The sequence below is a fragment of the Mesoplodon mirus genome (assembly GCF_964341445.2).
Source record: "Mesoplodon mirus genome assembly, chromosome: 18".
NCBI lineage: Eukaryota > Metazoa > Chordata > Mammalia > Artiodactyla > Ziphiidae > Mesoplodon > Mesoplodon mirus.
This window is the reverse complement of record NC_138994.1, coordinates 35,517,018-35,534,515: the sequence shown is the minus strand read 5'-3', so window position 1 is coordinate 35,534,515 and position 17,498 is coordinate 35,517,018. Positions and strand designations below refer to the sequence as shown.

Below are 17,498 nucleotides of genomic sequence, written 5' to 3'. Positions count from 1 at the left end.
TTAACCAAAGGATGCAATTGGTTGAGGTTTGTGAGGGTTTTCACACTTTTTAAAAAAATGATGATCACTAATGTGGTTAAATATGTATACTTTCATAATGCAGAACTATGTAGGAATTAGTCCTTAAGACTCTTCCAGGGTTAAAAGAGTGGTATATTACATTCCCATTTGATGCTTTGGGGAGTGCCTGAGTTTGAGTTTCTGCTTCACTGGAACAGCATTAGAACTCTGAGTGTAGGTTCAGATTCAGTGGCATGGCTAAAAGCACGAGCTGCATCAGAATGTCTGCATTTGAATCCTGCCTTTTATTTACAGTGTAACTGTGGGTGAGTAACTTAACTTGTCTGTGCTTCAGTTTCCTTATCTGTTAGTGGGAATGATAATAATAACATCCACCTTGTAAGGTCATTATGAGGACTCAAGCAGATTACATAATATAGTCATTTCAACGGCCTCTGGCCCGCAGGAAGCATTCAGCAAATGGCTCTTGTTATTATTCTTATTATTATTGCTGAAATAGCTTTATGATAAAATTGTTTAAACAAATGTTTTGGAATATTTTCAAGAGTCAGAATAACCACATATCACACTAAGTCATTTCTCTCCCATGCCCACTTTTTTCTCTTTGCACTTGTTATTATTAATCAATACCTGTGACCAGTGTTTTTAATAATCATGTATATATACACTGTTTTACAAGCCAGCTATCAGTTCATTCCATTTTTCACATCCTGTGTGGTACTAATCAGATATACACGTATACATCAGTTCGCTTCAGCTGCCTGAAATATCAACCTAAATTGGCTTAAGCTGGAAAGAAATTTGAGTTAGGCTCACCTAACTGCAAAGTCAGGCACAGCTAGCTGGATTCAGGGCTCAAGTAAAGTCATCAGGACTCAGGTTCTCCCCACGAGTCAACTCTGCCTTTTCCTGTATGGACTTCAGTTGTCGGAACTGTATGTTAGAAACTTGGCTGTAGCATATTCACCCCCTGTAGCCTGTCAGCGTTTAGATTCAGCCGGAAAGAGCGCCTGTCTCTTTCCCAGAAGCCTCAGCAAAAGTCTCATGATGTCTCATTGGCTCTTATGGGGTCACATGTCTGACTTGGAGCCAATCGCTGTTTGAGGCTGTGAGACTGGGATTGGCCAGTTCTGGTCACGTGTCACCCGTGGCTCTTTGGCGGAGTCGAGCCCACCGGAGCCACGCTGACTGAGAGGCGGGGAGAGGTACCTACTCTGAGGGACTTTGTGGGCTTTTATTACCAGAAAAAGGGCTGGACGCTGGCTGGTCAAACGACTAATGTGCTGTTAGGCTCTTTTTGTAGATCGGCAACGGATCACAGGGGTTAATGGATTTGAATTAGACCGGATTTGAATTAGAACCTTGGTTACTGATTCCAGCTTTTTTGTCTCCAGGAATGCCGTTCCCCACAGGGGCAGGAGTTTGCAGAAAGTTAGTGTTGTGTATTCTTTTGGTGAAAGTCGGATAATGTTTAACAGGAAGAGAAAGAGTCAAGGCAAATAGGGGTGGCCTTCTCAATGGGTGGACGTGGTGCTTCTTCCCACACTGGTGGGTTTAAGCGACTCAGCGCCCTTCTCCGGGCCTTTCTGTCCCCGTGGCAGAGGCTGTACAAGACCCAGCTTGGTCAGTGTCTGTCCGCTACATGGCAGGGTTGCATGCTGTAGACACGGGTGTATCCGTGTATCCCGGCCAAGAGTGTTGGCTACATGGTGAGGTGTGTCTGGTGCTGGCGTCGTTTAGAGGTAGTTTCTAGATCTCTGTATTTTTTATAGTCCATTTTAGTGTGGCTTGAGACATTGTCTCACTTTGACTTCGGCTGGCAGTTTCTATTTTATGTTTTTCCAGAAGACGCTTGAACTTCTTCAGGAATATGTGTAGCCAGGTCATGCTGTTTTCTGAAGAACCAGAGAAGGCAGTTACCAGAGACCTGCCTTGTATGGAGAGCTACGCTACAGAAGTACCCGCAGTGAGGTTCAGGGAGACTGCAGTTAGAAATGAACTGTTGGGACCTGATTAATTGTGGTAGGCATCTTCATATCCAGTGCTGAGGTGGGCACCTGAGCCTACATATCAGAGACATTAACTCTTGAAATTAAGTCAGTTCCCCCCATAGCTCCCGGAGTTAGTAATTCTGTCCCTAATCTCTACTTCTGTGTTACTTTTATTGAGATATCCCTGGCTAATATGTTTGGTGATTAATGTTGATGGTAGGCTTTGTGATCTCCCCTCAGAGCCAGTTTTAGGGGTTAGCTTGTGTTTGTCAGTGATGTACAAGTACACTTGTTTCTCCAATGGCTATTGGAGAGCATAATCACTCTTATGATTGCATAATCATAACCATTATTATTTTACCGAGATGGTGAAAATGGGTGAAAATAATTCCTCTGTCAAGTAGATAAAGTAGTTACATAGCATGATATTTTATTTTCTAAAACTAGAGTGTTGTATGTTGAAATCTGTAAAGTGATTTCCACTTTGTATAAATTGAAAATATGGAATTTTAGTGAAATAACAATAGCTAACACTTACTGAGCACTCACTGTATGCCAGGCATTCTTTTAAGCACTTTACACGTATTATTTCGCTTAATTCTTAAGTGAAAATAAATAACCATAGGAGGTAGGTATTAGTTGTCTCCTTGCCATTTTAGAGGTGAGCAAGTTGAGATACTTGAGGCTAAGTCATTTGCTCCAGGTCACACAGCTGGTGAGTGACACAGTTGGTGAGTGACAGCTGGTGAGTTCTGAATGTAAGTCCTCTGGCTCCAAGTCTGTGCTTTGGATCACTATGCTGTGTTCTGTCCCTAGTAAAGATTTTAGCTCATGTGTTGTTAGTTTTTCTTTTCATTTTGCTTCTTTTTGTAATATTTTCTAGATGTGGGCTAGGAGTTTTACAGAGAAGATTTGCTAATTCTAGGACCTTTGGAATCCATGGATTTATCCATCTTCTGTTGCTGTTATTTGGCAAGCAAACACGCTATGCTTGTTTATATCAGTAGGTGTCAACCAGGAATGATTTTGCCCCCCAGGGGACATTTGCTGATGTCTGGAGACAGACATCTTTAGTTGTCGTAAGTCAGGAGACGTGCTCCTGGCACCTAGTGGTCAGAGGCCAGGATGCTGCTGAAACATTTATGAAGCACAGGACAGCCTTCCGCAACAAAGAATTGTTCAGCCCAAAATGTCAATAGCATCAACTCTGGCCTATAGAATAAGTGACTGATGACCTTGTAATGCCATTCTGATCTCTAACGGGCAAAGTCACATTAGTAATGTAGAAATGATTACTTTTGATGTTTGTTTGATAATTGATTTCCCCAAATGAATGCATGTTTGTATAAGGGACATAAACAGCAACCATAACTTAAATATTGAAGTTCCCTTAAAGTAAACTGGGAATTATAGCCCACTGAGGGAGAGCTGAGGAAGTTTAAAGGGAGGCCATGTAATGCCTGAGGATACAATACTCTAAATATTTGTTGGATTACCTTGTGAATTACACAATTAGATTTCATTTTTTGTGTTGTATTAACTTGTCAAATGTATAAACATTTTAAATATCCTGTAATTTTTAAAACCGTGTTTTGGTATATTTTTAATTAAAAATTTCATACTGAGAAAAGTGGAGAATCTTACATTGTACCCCGTGTATGTACCACCCATATTTAACAAATGCTAACAAATACTGAAGTCCATTTTGAGCTCTTTCTCATCCCATCCCTTAGGTGTTTCTACATTGTTTATTATACCAAACATCTCAAAAGTTGAAGGGGCCTGGAACTCTTCCGTTGTCTGTCGTCAGGCCTCACTCACTGCTGCTGCCTTTTGTCTGCCTGTCAGCTTCTCCCCTCATCTTTCACTGCAGTATATAGGCGGTGGAGGGCGGAGCCAGGTTGTCTTTTCAAAGCTGGAAAGGCCAGGCCGAGAGTGGATGCGTAGGCTGGAGGGAGGCGGGAGGACAATAAGTATGGGTTTCCCCCAATGACTGAAAGCAGAGCGTTCCCATGAAACCTTTCATAAGCCGAAGTGGCGTAAAGCGAAGAAGCAGTGACCATAGGACACATCTTGCTAACGGATGCACAGAATAAATTGAGCTAAAGTACGGAAGCTCAGTGACAGTTCAAAGCTATGGTGGCTTGATGCTGAGGTGCTGAGTGTGGTTCCCAGGAAGGAGCTGGGTGGTGCCCCTTGCACCCGCTTTTGCAGCGCACAGTGCGAATTGCCTCTGTACGGGCTGCTGCACAACACGTGCCGGGCACTGTTCTCATTTTCCCCCCTTTTTTGTGAAAATAGATACCTCTTTGGATTTCTTTTGGTTGGGAAAACAGGCGCTAACGTGGGTCTTTCTTAAAAGCGAAGTGGCATAAATTGAGCTTTGGAAGGATGGAGGAGACCTGTACCTTGGGGCCGTTTGGTGAGGTAGAAAGTGGGGAGAGTGAGCGAGGGTGGGAAGAGGCAAGAAGAGCAGTCTCGGAACCAACAGAGATGGTGGTGGGAGGTCTGCAAGCGTGGTCCGCCGGAGCAATGTTGTGACTGTCAGGTCAGAGGATCTTAGGTCTTCTTTGCCCAGGATTGCTGCTCCCTGCATTATGAGTGGTATAGCTCAGGAGAGGCTGCGCTTGAATTCTCAATCTCTATTACTTGGACTGCTTAGTGGTTTGTTATTAATGGCAATGCCTGCTTATCACCAGTTGTTCACAGGACTTCTACATGATAGGTTCCTTTTTTTTTTTTTTGACCACACCATGCCGCCTGCGGGATCTTAGTTCCCCGACCAGGGATCAAACCCTCTCCCCGCCCCTTTCTGCCGTGGAGGAAGCGCGGAGTCCCAACCACTGCACTGCCCGATAGGTTCCTCCTTTATTTAAACACCTCCCATCATGCTCCATTGCTATGGAATAAAGCCCTCACTTCTTGTGGCATTGGAGGGCATTCTTAGCTCCTTTCCCACTTTCTCTGACACACCTGGAGTGTATCATGTGCTTTTTCTTGTCTTGGTGACTTCTTGTGCATTCTCTCTGGTAAACTCCCCTGTGCTCTCCCTATCATCTCTGCACAGTGAACTTGTGTTCTTTTGAGGGCAGCTCATGCCTTTCGGCAGATGGAAGGTATTTCTTGCTATTTTTCATTTGTGCTTTGCCTGTCTTGCTAGAATCTGAGTTTCTTGAAAGCAGTGATGGCATGCTTCCTCTTTGCGTTTAGTGCTGCTAACACAGGGCCTGGCCTCAGGAAATGTTTGCTGAACTGAATTAATAGCCAGTTCGAACTTGCCCTTGAGCCAGTGTTTTGTACTGGTGGGAAAAATCCTACACGGTGTGGACTTTGATTCTCTGAAGTGTCAGTTACAGTATTGTAAGACGGAAGATAGGAGCCTGGGATAGGAAACAGTTTTGCACCTTCTGGTTTTTTTTTTTTTTTTTGCGGTACGCGGGCCTCTCACTGTTGTGGCCTCTCCCGTTGCGCAGCACAGACTCCGGACGCGCAGGCACAGCAGCCATGGCTCATGGGCCCAGCCACTCTGCGGCATGTGGGATCTCCCTGAACCGGGACACAAACCCGTGTCCCCTGCATCGGCAGGCGGACTCTCAAACACCGTGCCACCAGGGAAGCCCTAGATTTCTTTTGTTAATGCAGAGCCTTAGTTTACTACCCACACCCCCGATATTATTACCTCCTTTAATTATGTGTTCTTTGTAAATTTTAATTATTTATTTATTTGGTTGCACCGGGTCTTAGTTGCAGCATGTTGGCTCCTTAGTTGCGGCTCAAGGGCTCCCCAGTTGCAGCAGGCAGGCTCCTTTAGTTGCGGCTCGCAGGTTCCTGAACTGTGGCATGTGAACTCTTAGTTGCAGCATGCATGTGAGACCTAGTTCCCTGACCAGGGATCGAACCCGGGCTCCCTGCATTGGGAGCACAGAGTCTGAACCACTGCACCAGCAGGGAAGTTCCAATTATGTGTTCCTTTATTCATTGGCAGGTATACATAATTCTTATCTTTTTCCCCTGTATTTTTATAAACACAGAAAAGTGAATAACATCTTAAAATAAAATGAAGGAAAGGCCTAATGTATCTGAGTTTTTCTCAGTAGCACGAAGGGAAATGTTTGCCAGCAAGAACTGTGGCAAGGTTATCCCAGATGTCAACTGTCTCTACTACCAGGGGCTCAGAGCCCTTCTGAAGCTTCCTAATTGTCCAGGACAGCTCCATTATGGCTCACCGTACAGGGCCTAGCCTCTCATGCGACACTCAACATTTAAAAATTAGTCTTCATTTCTCCTTCCCAGCAGGCAGCTTCAGTTGGAGAAAGTAACTTCATTTTCTTATGTACTCGTTCATTCACTCAGTCAACAGACCATCACTCCTCTATTATATGCCAAGATCTATGCTTGCTTCTGGTAACAAGGAAAGAATGGTTCCTTGTTATGGTTCCTTCAAGCACTTAAGGAGCTCATAAACTAGTGACAGAGGAAGATGCACAAACCAATCAATAAAGAATTAACAATGCTTTGACTTTCTTTGTATTATTTGAATTTTTATGACTATATTTATATACTACACCCTGTTCAAAGTGGAAATAGATATTTAAGAAAGAACTAGTGATGTAAAAAATCCACAGTAATATGTAAGTTATTTAGAGAGTTAAGACTGGCGATATTTGCACTCTCCAAGAAGCTTGTTCATGCAGATGAACCCCTACTTCTTTTGGTTGCTTTATTTACATTTATAGAGGTATAGGTATTCCCTCTTCTAACAGGGGTTAGTAACTTGGGGAGGGGGTGCTACAGATTAAGGTCCTGATTCAGTGGCAGGTCCATCTTACCTCCTCTTCAGGTCATATTGTCAAGCAGGAGCTACAGGATGAGACGAGTAAAACAGTTCACTTCCTTTGCTTACCCCCAGCCCCATGATAGGCTTCTGCTGGGCTTCCTTGGTTGCTTTCATCATCACTTTCACCACCAGAGGTCAGGGAACCTTCCGGTTAATCAGGGGCCCTGGAAATGATGCAGAAAAGTACTGACTTAAAAATAATAAATAACATTTATTTAGGGCTGACTGTGAGCTCATTGCTTAAAATGTCCTACTTAATCTTCACAACCACTCTAGGAAATTGGTATTGATAAATCTCAGGTATATCCAAAACAAGTCTCTATGTAGGATTGTGATATTTTTAGGACTTTTATGTCTTTAGGTTCGTCTTGGCACCAGACATAAGGCGGTTCAACATAATACGCTGGCCCTAAACAGCTCCAGATGCCAAGAATTGGCAAATCACTACTTTGGTTTCAATGGGTGGTCAAAAAGGATCATCAAAGTGAAGTCTGTAGATTTTCTTTGACTAACCAGACTCCTTTCAACATTGAACTCCTAGACTTTAGAGAGAAGAATAGAACAGGGCTATGGGGAGGAGATGTGAGAGCCTTCCACATGGAAGTATGTGAGCATTGGCCTGCCACCTAGAATTAGTGATAATCTCAATGACTTGGATGGCGGTGTCCATAATTTTCGCCAGTATTTGTATGGTATATGATAAAAAATAGTTGTCCATATCTAGTCATTCATTTGCAAGTCCCAACTTGATTTTGAAGCTATTGCATACCTAAACTATTACCTGGGATTGCTGGAGTTTCGTTTTTATTTCTAACAACAGGATATTTTGAAGCCTAGCCTTTAATTCATAATCCTAACAGCTTCAGGATCTTTCTAACCTTGAAGAAAGGGAAAATGAAGCTATTGTGACACGAATTCAGAAGCAAAGCCTGAAGTTCTTCTGTGCTTTAGAGGTGGTGTTGCCCTCCCATGAGTGCAGGAGTCCCGGAGTTGTCATGGCTGAGGAACCTTTGCATAAGTTGGAGGAAGGTCTGTTTTCCAGTATGTTTGTGTGTGGGGAGGTGAGGGAGTGGGATTTCTCTTTTTTCCTTTCTTTCTGAAACTCACCTTTTCAGACACATCATCGCTTTTCTAAGCCACTAAAGCCCTGGGCAGATTTTTTCTGCCTGACAATATAGGTTTTTATCTTAGGCAATACCTGACAGCACCTTAAACTTTAGAATTTGAGAACTGACCGCCTGCCAAGAAGCTTAGGAGGAAGGAAAATTAGTTAGTTTTTGTTGTGGTTGTTGTTAATAATTTGTTATGTGCTAAAATATTCCTTCAAATACAGATGTCTTCTGGCCTTCAGTTATCCCAAGAAAATCATTGTCTAAAGATTGAAATAAACCCTTGTGTAAATATTCAGTCCTTTGCCTCCTATAGAAGGGCCTGAGCAGAAAAAGTTAATGTAGATCCCTAGAAAGGGGATTCCAATTGGTACTGAGTTTTTTCCTAGAATCCATGGCACTTGGGCTTAGGGTTTTAACTCAGAGGCAGAGCTGTTAGTGAATGGAGTGGAGGAGGCTCCACCATCCACCTGAGTGGGTGATGGTTGAGGAGAGGCCAGATCATCTGCACTACCGCCAAATCTATGTCACTGTATGAATCCAGCCCTTTACGCACAGGAGAGCAGGGTCTGTAGCAGTGCAGCCTCAGCTTGTCCATTTGAAATCTGTGAGTAGTATGAGATTTGTGCACGTTCTTGGTTTGCATTTCCCATCGAGTGTTTTAGGAACTTCCAGAATAGCAGTCAAAATGTGCCATGCCAGGCTATACCTACAACAGAGACATTCACCCGTACCCCAGTGTTGTGCCTGCCCTTAATCACTAAGATAATGATCTAAGAATCACAGATGCATTTTTAGTTTTACACACATAACCTAGAAATCAGTTATGCAGACAGGCATTTTACATTCATCTGTTTTGGTTGGATTTAGGGTCATTATCATTCCTTATGGAAAGGAAGGTAACCCAGAAGCTTGCTATTCAGAAGGCTATGACAGATGCCTTCCAGAAACTGCTGATTGTGGCTTTAGGTAAGACCTTTTTGATTGTCCTTGAAGTACTTCAGTTTCAGTGAGCAAGTAAAGTTACTTGAAAAGTTAATTGGATGAAAATAATGGTTAGCGAAAACATTACATATTCTTTCATTCACCAGGTGCTTTCACAGCAGCAGTCTTAAATTTGTTCTTTGTGGCATTTATGAGAAAAATGACAGCAAATATTATTGTCCCCAGTGTTTAGATGTAGAGTGACTTGCCACAGTTCCTACAGAAAGCGTTTGATCCCGTTCTTCCCCAATTGCTTGCTTATCTTCCAGAATAGTGCAGTGATGATAAGCCTTGGGCACCTGCGTTTGAGTCCTAACTTCGTCTCTTAGATTTTGTTGTTGTCGTTGTTGTTGCAATTTTAGGCTTTTCTAGCCAGAGGCATTGGAAGGTATTTAATATCTCTAAGCTGCAATTTCTTTATCTGCAAATAGGACTAGTAATACAGCTTATCACCTAATGGAGGCTATTGTAAGAGTAAATGAGATGATGAATGTAAAAAGCTTAGAACTATGCCTGAAACATAGTAAGCAGAGAAAATATATTGACTATTATTATTATCGTTTTTTTCTTGTTGAAGAGTTTATTAGATGATGTTTTTGAAATCAGTTTAATTTCAGTTTTCATTTCTGATATATTGGGTGAATATGATTCTTATATAATAATTGGCTACGTTTTTGTGAGCCTTGAAAGTGGTCATGCTATTGAATAGTGTTGATTGTGTTCCCTATCGAGTTATACAGTGGTGAGAATGTCACAGGCTGTGCCCAAAGGAAACTTTATGATGAGTAGATTCCCGGAACAGAATTGCTCCCCTGCTTCACAGCCCTGCAGGCTTAGAGAAAATCCGAGCAAAGTTGTCAGAGACCTTATTTGCTTGTAAGAGTTGACCCTGGATTGGTCTTGGCCTTCCAGCCTGGGCAGTCCTTCCAGTGAAGTTTGACTTCCCTGGTCATCAGGCAGAATCTCCATCAGCTGTCAACTCTGGGTAACAACCTTTAAGAACGAAACTAAATGTCTGGGTTGTTTGTCCCTAATATGCCAAGGTATTCCTTATATGTACTCCAAACTCCTTAGACCAAAAAGCCTGGTGGCTCTAGCTTGCCTTGAGGAAAGCTGAATTGTCCAAAAGGTACATGGGCTAGTTTCTGCCAGTAGAGTGTTCAAATGCTGTCTCTCTCTGTCTCTGTCTCCAAAGCTTTGTTCATTGTATCTGGTAGAAGTTTGGTCCCAAGGAGTAGGCCCTGGCCTTGCTTCTAATATGAAGTATCTATTATAGTCCAGTGGTATCTCTCCAGGTTTGAACTCATTTTGACCCCCACCTAATGCCTTCCTATTTCATTGTATTGTGATTGAACATTTTTGTTTCCACAGCTTTTAATTTCTATGTCATTATTCCTTAGTTCTTATTTCTAAGATCATAAAGGTTTTTGAACCAAAGTTGATACTTCTTATATATTTTTTCACAACTAATTATGATAAAAACTGGAGTGTCAGATGAGGGAACTTCTAGGAAAATGCTCTTATTTTCTGCTTTTAGAAATCAAAAGAATGTCTAATTATTGGGTGCTACCATTGTATACAGGAAGTTTTAGAGCAAGAAAACTTCTGCATTGATCCTTGTTAACTTTATTTCAGAAATTGGTAAAACAGCCGTGGCATATAGACTCTGTGAAGAGGTCACAGATGCTAGAACCAAAGAGGAACTACAGGATTTAATTCAAGTATGTGTATGTGGAGATACAAACTCAAGGGGTACACAGCCAGTGTAGCCATAATTCAAAACAAGCAGCAGGATTTGGAAGACTTTGGCATGTCTACTCAGCTCTGTCTTCCTTAGGAAAATGTGAAACTCTGAAACTGCTTTTGAGGCAGGGAATTTCTAGGACTTTTCCAAGTCCCGAGCCTTGTCTCTGGCCCATTATTTGAAGTTTGGAGAGCAGGATTGAGGGCCATCAGTGTACGTCTACAGTTGTGGACACAGGAGAAGACACAGGCCCTTTAGAACTCCCCTCAAATAGAATTGCAGGGATTTGGGAACAAAGTAACTATGGCCTTAAGTGTGATTATGCTACAGTGTTTTAAAACTATTCATGCCTTTCAAGTAAGGTATATTACCCAGATCTCAGCATCTCATATATATCTTGTGTTAAATATTTTGCCGAAGCACCTTTCTGTAAACCAATTATATGGATGCCTCGAATTAGGGATTAAGTTGTCAACGTAACTTCTAAAAGAAAACATTAATGTACTGTATATAGGATTTTTATTAAAAAGGAGCAAAAAATGTGTTTCATGTCATTGAGAGCTTATTTTGGGGCTAGTTTTCTGATTATTTAACTCACCCCAACGTTGCAAAGTTTGTTTTGAAGGGAAGAAAGTAGAGAAAGAAAAGGTGGTTATGTTCTGAAAAATGTAGAAATTTTGAAAGTTTTTCCTGTACAAAATAATTATTTTAATTCAATTGAAATCAGTCAAGGAAACTTCAAACGTATCCATGTTTGGACATTAAGAAGTCTAGCTTCCTGTGAAATGTGAGAGGAAAGGACTCCATATTGATAGTAAAGATTTCGGAAAACTGATTGTAACAACAGATCCATTCCTAAATGAGGCCAATCTTGGAATCAGTTCCATTGAGAAACCATTATGTGCCAGGCACTGGAAATAAGATGAAGCTCCTTCTCTCTTGGAGTTTAGGTGTTACAGGTGTACCAGACAATTAAAAAGGACTAAAATTAAATAGATTATGAAAAGGACTGTGAAGAAAGTAAACTGGGTGCTAGTTAGAGTATTTGGAGAAAACTACTTCACATGCTGACTTTAACATTCTAAGTGTCTTCTCCATGTCTGCACACAGGGTAGACCTCTGAAAAGTGACACAGTAGTTTTTTCTAGATTAATGGTTCTGTTGAGACAAGGTGGGATGGGGGAAGTTTTCCCATGCTAATATAAAGGGCCATTCGCTTGGTTTTAGACACTCTTTCCCAGAATGAATTGCTCACCTGCCCCAAACCCCTCCTACAGAAGTTCTGGAGTCATCACTGATTCAGTGGTAACCTCTGATGACAGAGTGGTGAATTAATAATGAGACGTGAATACTGAGAGTTTGGAGGAAATGGCAACAATTTAGAATAATTGTAAGGTGTGTTCCCCTCCCGCCACCCTGACTGGTGCTCATTTTGCAGGTCAGCTACTTTTCTTGTCAGCCCTGTAGCCAAAGGGAGGAAGAATGTCTCTCAGACTTCAGCTTCGAGGAGGAAGAGTTCAGATTGTCAGAACTGGACTAGCACTTTTGAATTTCCCAGAATGCCACATCCTGTGGTTTCCTCGGGAAGCTCTGCATCCTTCCCAACCCCCCTCCACCCCTGGGCTGCTGGAGTTTGGGGCCACTGGGGTCTGCAGCCCAAATCCCGCCTCATTGTTTGGGGCCTGGGAGGGCAGGGCGGGGTTGGGAAGGGGGCCCGGCAGGAGGTAATTGTCTCCTTTGCAAGGGGAAGGGTGGCTTGTGCCCTGGGGACTCTGGGAAAAAGGCTCACTCTGGTGGCGTGCATTGGATCTCCGCGGGAGCCTAATAAAGGTGGAGTAACTACAGATGTCATAAATAACGGGTGGGACGTTAGGTGGGGGAGGGGCGTGCGGTTGCTAACGGTTGCTAACGGTTGCTAACGGTGAACCCTCACGTCGCAGCGCTGGCATAACGGTTCAGTTCGGCTCTGAAGGAGGATGTGGCTCTGGCTTCTCGCTGGCCTGGGTCGCTGTGCCTGGGAGCCGCCACATGTTATGTCCTGGCTGTGCCTCTGTGTCGCTGCTGCGCCCCACGGCTCCTCCTCACATGGCAATGACTGTGGCTTCTAGTCCAGGCAGTTCAGCCTCCGGAGTGGGCCCTGGGCCGCGTCCAGGTGACCCCCTAACCCCCGCGCCTGACCGAGACTTGGTCTTCATACACCTCAGACAGCCCTCCCAAATTGCCCCTTGCCCTTACACCCCTGGAAGAAGCCGGGGGCTTTAATTACTTGACGTCCTCGTCTCCAGTCCAGATGTTGGCCCTGCCTCATCAGGAGTTGAGTGAGACTGAGGCTCCATACCCGGACACGGATTCCGTTGTAGAGCTGCCTATAGGGCCAGATCAGTTTGCTGTTCCACATCAGTATCTGAATAACGAGCAAATCCAACATCAAAAGCTCCCAGAGGCGGTTCCAGTGCTAGAGTGGGATCAGAATCAGCCCTTGGTTCTGCCTCCTCGACACAAAAGTAAGACTAAACACATAGGTCTAGATCAGGCTGAAGGTCACCAATCATTTGAAATACTTGTTCCACCTCTAGGTAGTAAGAGCTCAAAACCAATGAGCTTTATTGTTTCACCCCCAAACCTGAAGAAAGATCTAGTTCAGCATCGACGGCTTGCCAAAGTTGTTGTTGGAACTATAGGCCAATTTGAAAAAAAACACTCAGTGTCTAGAACAACAGTTGCAGGGTGATTATTTACATCCAAGTATGGAGGCCTTTTATCCTGAGGAGAGCATACCTAGGGATTTTCTGGGGAGCCCAGATGAACCTCCAGAGCCCCATGAGGAAGCTGAAATGTCTGAATCCCAGCAGGAGGCCCAAACTCGTCATCCAGAGCTCACTGAGGAGGCTGAATCTTTACCTCATCAAGAGGCCCCTGCTCAGCATCCACAGACCCCTGAGGACGTTGAATCTTTTTCACCCCAGGCAGAGGCCCAGGCTCAGCATGCAGAGCCCACTGAAGAGGTAGAACCACCTCCACTTCCGCAGGAGGCTCCATCTCAGCCTTCAGAGGCCCCTGAGGAACTAGAAACTTCAAGTCCTCAGGAGGCCCTCGCCCGGCCCTTGGAGACACTTAAGGAGGTTGTAGTTTGACCATGTGTTCATCATGGGGTAAATGAAGCTCAGCAGTCACACTTGTACAATGTCACTGTTAAATCTCTGGCTCTGGCACTTCCCATAAATCCACAGGTCACTAAAGAGGTTGAACCTTCTCCAGTCCAGCAGAAGACCCCATCTCAGCCTCCAGAGCTCCGTAAGGAAGTTGTAGCTCAGTCTCCATTGTATCCCGAGGTGACAGTTCCAGCACAGAGCAGGATCATGCTGAGCATCCAACATCACCCAGTATCAAGAGCAGTGGTTCTCAACCAGGGTGATTTTGCACACAGGTGACATTTGGTAGTGTCTGGAGACAGTTTTGCTTGTCAGAACTGTATATGCTACTGGCATCTAGTGGACAGAGACCAGAGATGCTACTAAACATCCAACAGTGTACAGGAGAGCCTCCCACAGCAAAGAATTATCCAGCCCGAAGTGTCAATAGTGCTGCCTAGCTAGAGAAATAAAGATGACTTAACACAAGTATTTAATGAGCATTTAGTATTTTGTATCTACTGCACCACATATATAATCATGAAAGTATAAATCATAATATCTCCCACAGTGAGATTTCTTTAGTGTATGGAGGGAGTAGTGATGTTATGTTTCATCATATATAAATTAGAATTATTGCCAAAGGATAAATGTTCTGAAAGAGTATCTACTTTTCTAATTCTTTTGCTTGTGTCTTTTTTTGTAGAAATCTTGGTTGCAATTTACTCCCAGAACTGAGCTTTGGAACGTTTCAGGCCTGGCATGGAATGCAGTTTTTACACAAGTTGTAAGTGAAATAGAAGATGAATACATGTAAACAACTGTGTGTAAAAACAATCATGCAGTTATTGGTTAGCTGGGTGTAAGTAAGCCCAGTATGAATTCTGGAAAGTATGTCTTGAGAGCCATTTATTTTTTTTTTCAAATGAGGAAACTAAGGTACAAAGAGGCCAAGAGACTTGTTTAACTCATATATATGAAAGGCTCTGCTTTCCATAGTACTGATCTTTGGCATGGTCAATTAAAGGCCCCGAACCAAAACACTCAGATTAGCATTGTCATGGAATCCCACGGATGCCTCTCCAATATGTGAATGGTCCAGGCACTTCCACTTTTGAATTTCACTTTGATTCCTTTTCATGTGCAAAGTTCCTAACTGCTTAAAATGTATGCAACACAGAGCTGCAGAGAACTAAGTTTAGCAGGGTGTGGTTCAGTGGGTGTGGGTGCTTCCCCAACCATCATTAGCTCTTTTAAATGGTAAAGCAGAAAGAATTCCTGAACACCCACCACGGGGCTCTCCCCAGCCACCCAGAACATTATTTTTCAAAAAAGCATATATTGCTGAAGTGAATTATCTGTGGCCAATAGGAACCTTTGAGGTATGGAAAAAGACGTTGTTTGTGTTCAGCTGTAGTGTGAAAAATATAAAGAAAAGACTTTGCTGTGGCCTAATTCAATATATTTTCTTTGCTGACTACTCTTCAATAAGAAGTGTGGGTTTTACACCCCTTCAGCTCAAAATTTCTCTTATTTCTCATGACACAAGGAAATGATAGTGGGTACGTTCAATGGCCCGAAGGCGATTTTAGACTCAAGGTAAAGAGCTCTTCTACACCTGGCTTTGGAAAAGACTCTCCTACCTGTCTTGTGGTTCAGAAATCCAGTTTCACACAGTTCCCACATTTTGGGTTAATGAAGGTGTTGAGGCTGTGTCTGGAGCTGGATTAACAATTCCTGCAGATGCCTATCTTTAGCGGCCTCCTTCCTTTCCCTTGTTAGTTTGCTGACGCCTACCTTGGAGAGAGAGCACCAAGGGTCGGTTTTTCTTTTGTTAGCACACCGGAGAGCAGGCTCGTGAGGTCCCTTCACCAGGAGGTTTTAGTAGCGTCAGTACAACGTCTTAAACTCACCACTTTCCTAAACATCCTAGAACACCAAGAGTTCCTTATAAGAATCAGAGTTTCACTAGAGTTATGTAGGCAACACAGGACAATACATTGTGGAAATAAATAAATAAATCACAGTTTAAAAATTAACGAATTCATTCCAAAACATTCACTGAGTGCCATGCCCACTGTCTGTGAACACTGTACTAAGTGCTGGGGATACAAAGACGCATAGGGCAGGGAGTTTGTCCCCAAGAAGCTTTCATACTGGAAGGAGAAATATGGATGTCGATGGGAAAACATATATGAGAGCCATTCTAGCATCTATGCAGCAGGGTAACAAGGTGAGGGAGGGGTGTGATGAAGTAGAAAACGGGTGGTAGGTTAGAAAAGATTTGTAATGGAAGAGGCACCAACATGTTCCTTTGGAATTTGTGCTCCTCTTAAATGACAGAAAAAGGTAGTGAAAGAATCAGAACTATCTGGTGTTGTAAATAAATTAGTACTGTACTCCGAAAACTCATTCACAGTTACTTTCAAAAGATTGTCACAGTATAGTAAGTCTTTGTTTTGGACTAAGTCTTTCTAATAGACAAAGCTAATTTGCTTCAGGATACATTTGCCATGGTGAGATATAAACTTTATTGCATCTCTTACCAAAGGCAAGCCACCAAGGGAAGATGCCACCCTCGAGTTAAATCATTTTACTACCTATAATGACATATTACTGGGGTGTTTATAAGTTGCCTGCATTAAATAAGTTTGGAAAAGGGCCCCAGCTGAGGTGGACTTATCATGAATTCAATGAACCTTAGGCTTCAGGGCTCCTCACTTGCATAGGTCCCTTCCAAGGTCTTGAGAGGGGTCCTAGCGATTTTTCTATTTATAACTTTGCATGTTTTTATTAGATAGGATTTCCCAAAGTAGATGAGGTTCAGGCCGCACAAATCCTTGATTCATCACCGGGTGTCAGGTAATTATAAGTCAGTAGGTTTCTTGAATGAAGCCTCTATGTTACTGAGAAATATCAGGTGAAGTAGTTAGCAGTGTGGTAGTCTATTTTAAATCCGAAATCTACCTCAAAGATGAGCCAAGAGCTTATTAATAAAGTACCACTTTTTGAATGGTGGTAGTAATCATATCTCTTTCAGATAAAATCAGGAATGAAATATACTATGGAAAACCGGCAGTGGTTGATAATCCTAAATGTTAAGTATGCTTTTTTTCTCTGACTGTAAAGTGTTTCTCCTTCATTCACCTATGCAGGTCCAGACGGATGGCTTATTTTTAAAAATTCTTTTAGTCACTTCATTGGATCTAACAATACAAGCTCCATGATTTTAGAAACTGAAGGACTCTACAATGTAGAAAGGCTATATAACTTAAGCAGACAGAGCACATTCACATGCTGGCTTGTCCGTGGTACATCAATATTGTACCAAGAACATAAGCACGAAGAGAGAATAAGAGGAAAATCAAAGCCTTATCCCTATTGAATTATTTACCCCATTGTTGAGAATATCAGTGCGGGAGGTGTGGCCACACTATGAAGGCAAATTGAGCTGCGGTCACAGAGCCGCCCTAATGCTCCCCCAGTCAGCTAGCATTGGTTTCCTTTACATAGCTATGTACACACAAAAGCTTACACACTTGAGGGTGTTGTCCTCACTTTTTGCTATGTACTAGAATCCTGGCAGCTTCTCAGATTTAGAAAGGCATAAACACTAAAAGCAAAAATAACTTGGGTCTGCCCTTTGGGGTGATTCAGGGTGGCTGTTTTATTTGTAATAGT

At 42.8% G+C, this 17,498-nt stretch overlaps 1 protein-coding gene across 1 annotated transcript in view; it reads left to right on the top strand.

Moving 5' to 3' along the window:
• Nucleotides 1-12,379, top strand: part of LOC309793397 (RAD52 motif-containing protein 1-like) — a gene marked incomplete at its 5' end in the record, with an annotated part of 38,036 nt that extends 25,657 nt beyond the window's left edge. Inside the window, 5 exons of the mRNA XM_082603869.1 lie at nt 7,211-7,333; nt 7,710-7,878; nt 8,829-8,927; nt 10,578-10,663; nt 12,125-12,379. Coding sequence (XP_082459995.1) covers nt 7,211-7,333; nt 7,710-7,878; nt 8,829-8,927; nt 10,578-10,663; nt 12,125-12,226 — 579 coding nt within the window. The 3' untranslated portion in view covers nt 12,227-12,379. The remainder of the gene's footprint in view (nt 1-7,210; nt 7,334-7,709; nt 7,879-8,828; nt 8,928-10,577; nt 10,664-12,124) is intronic.
• Between the last annotated feature and the right edge of the window lie 5,119 nt (nt 12,380-17,498).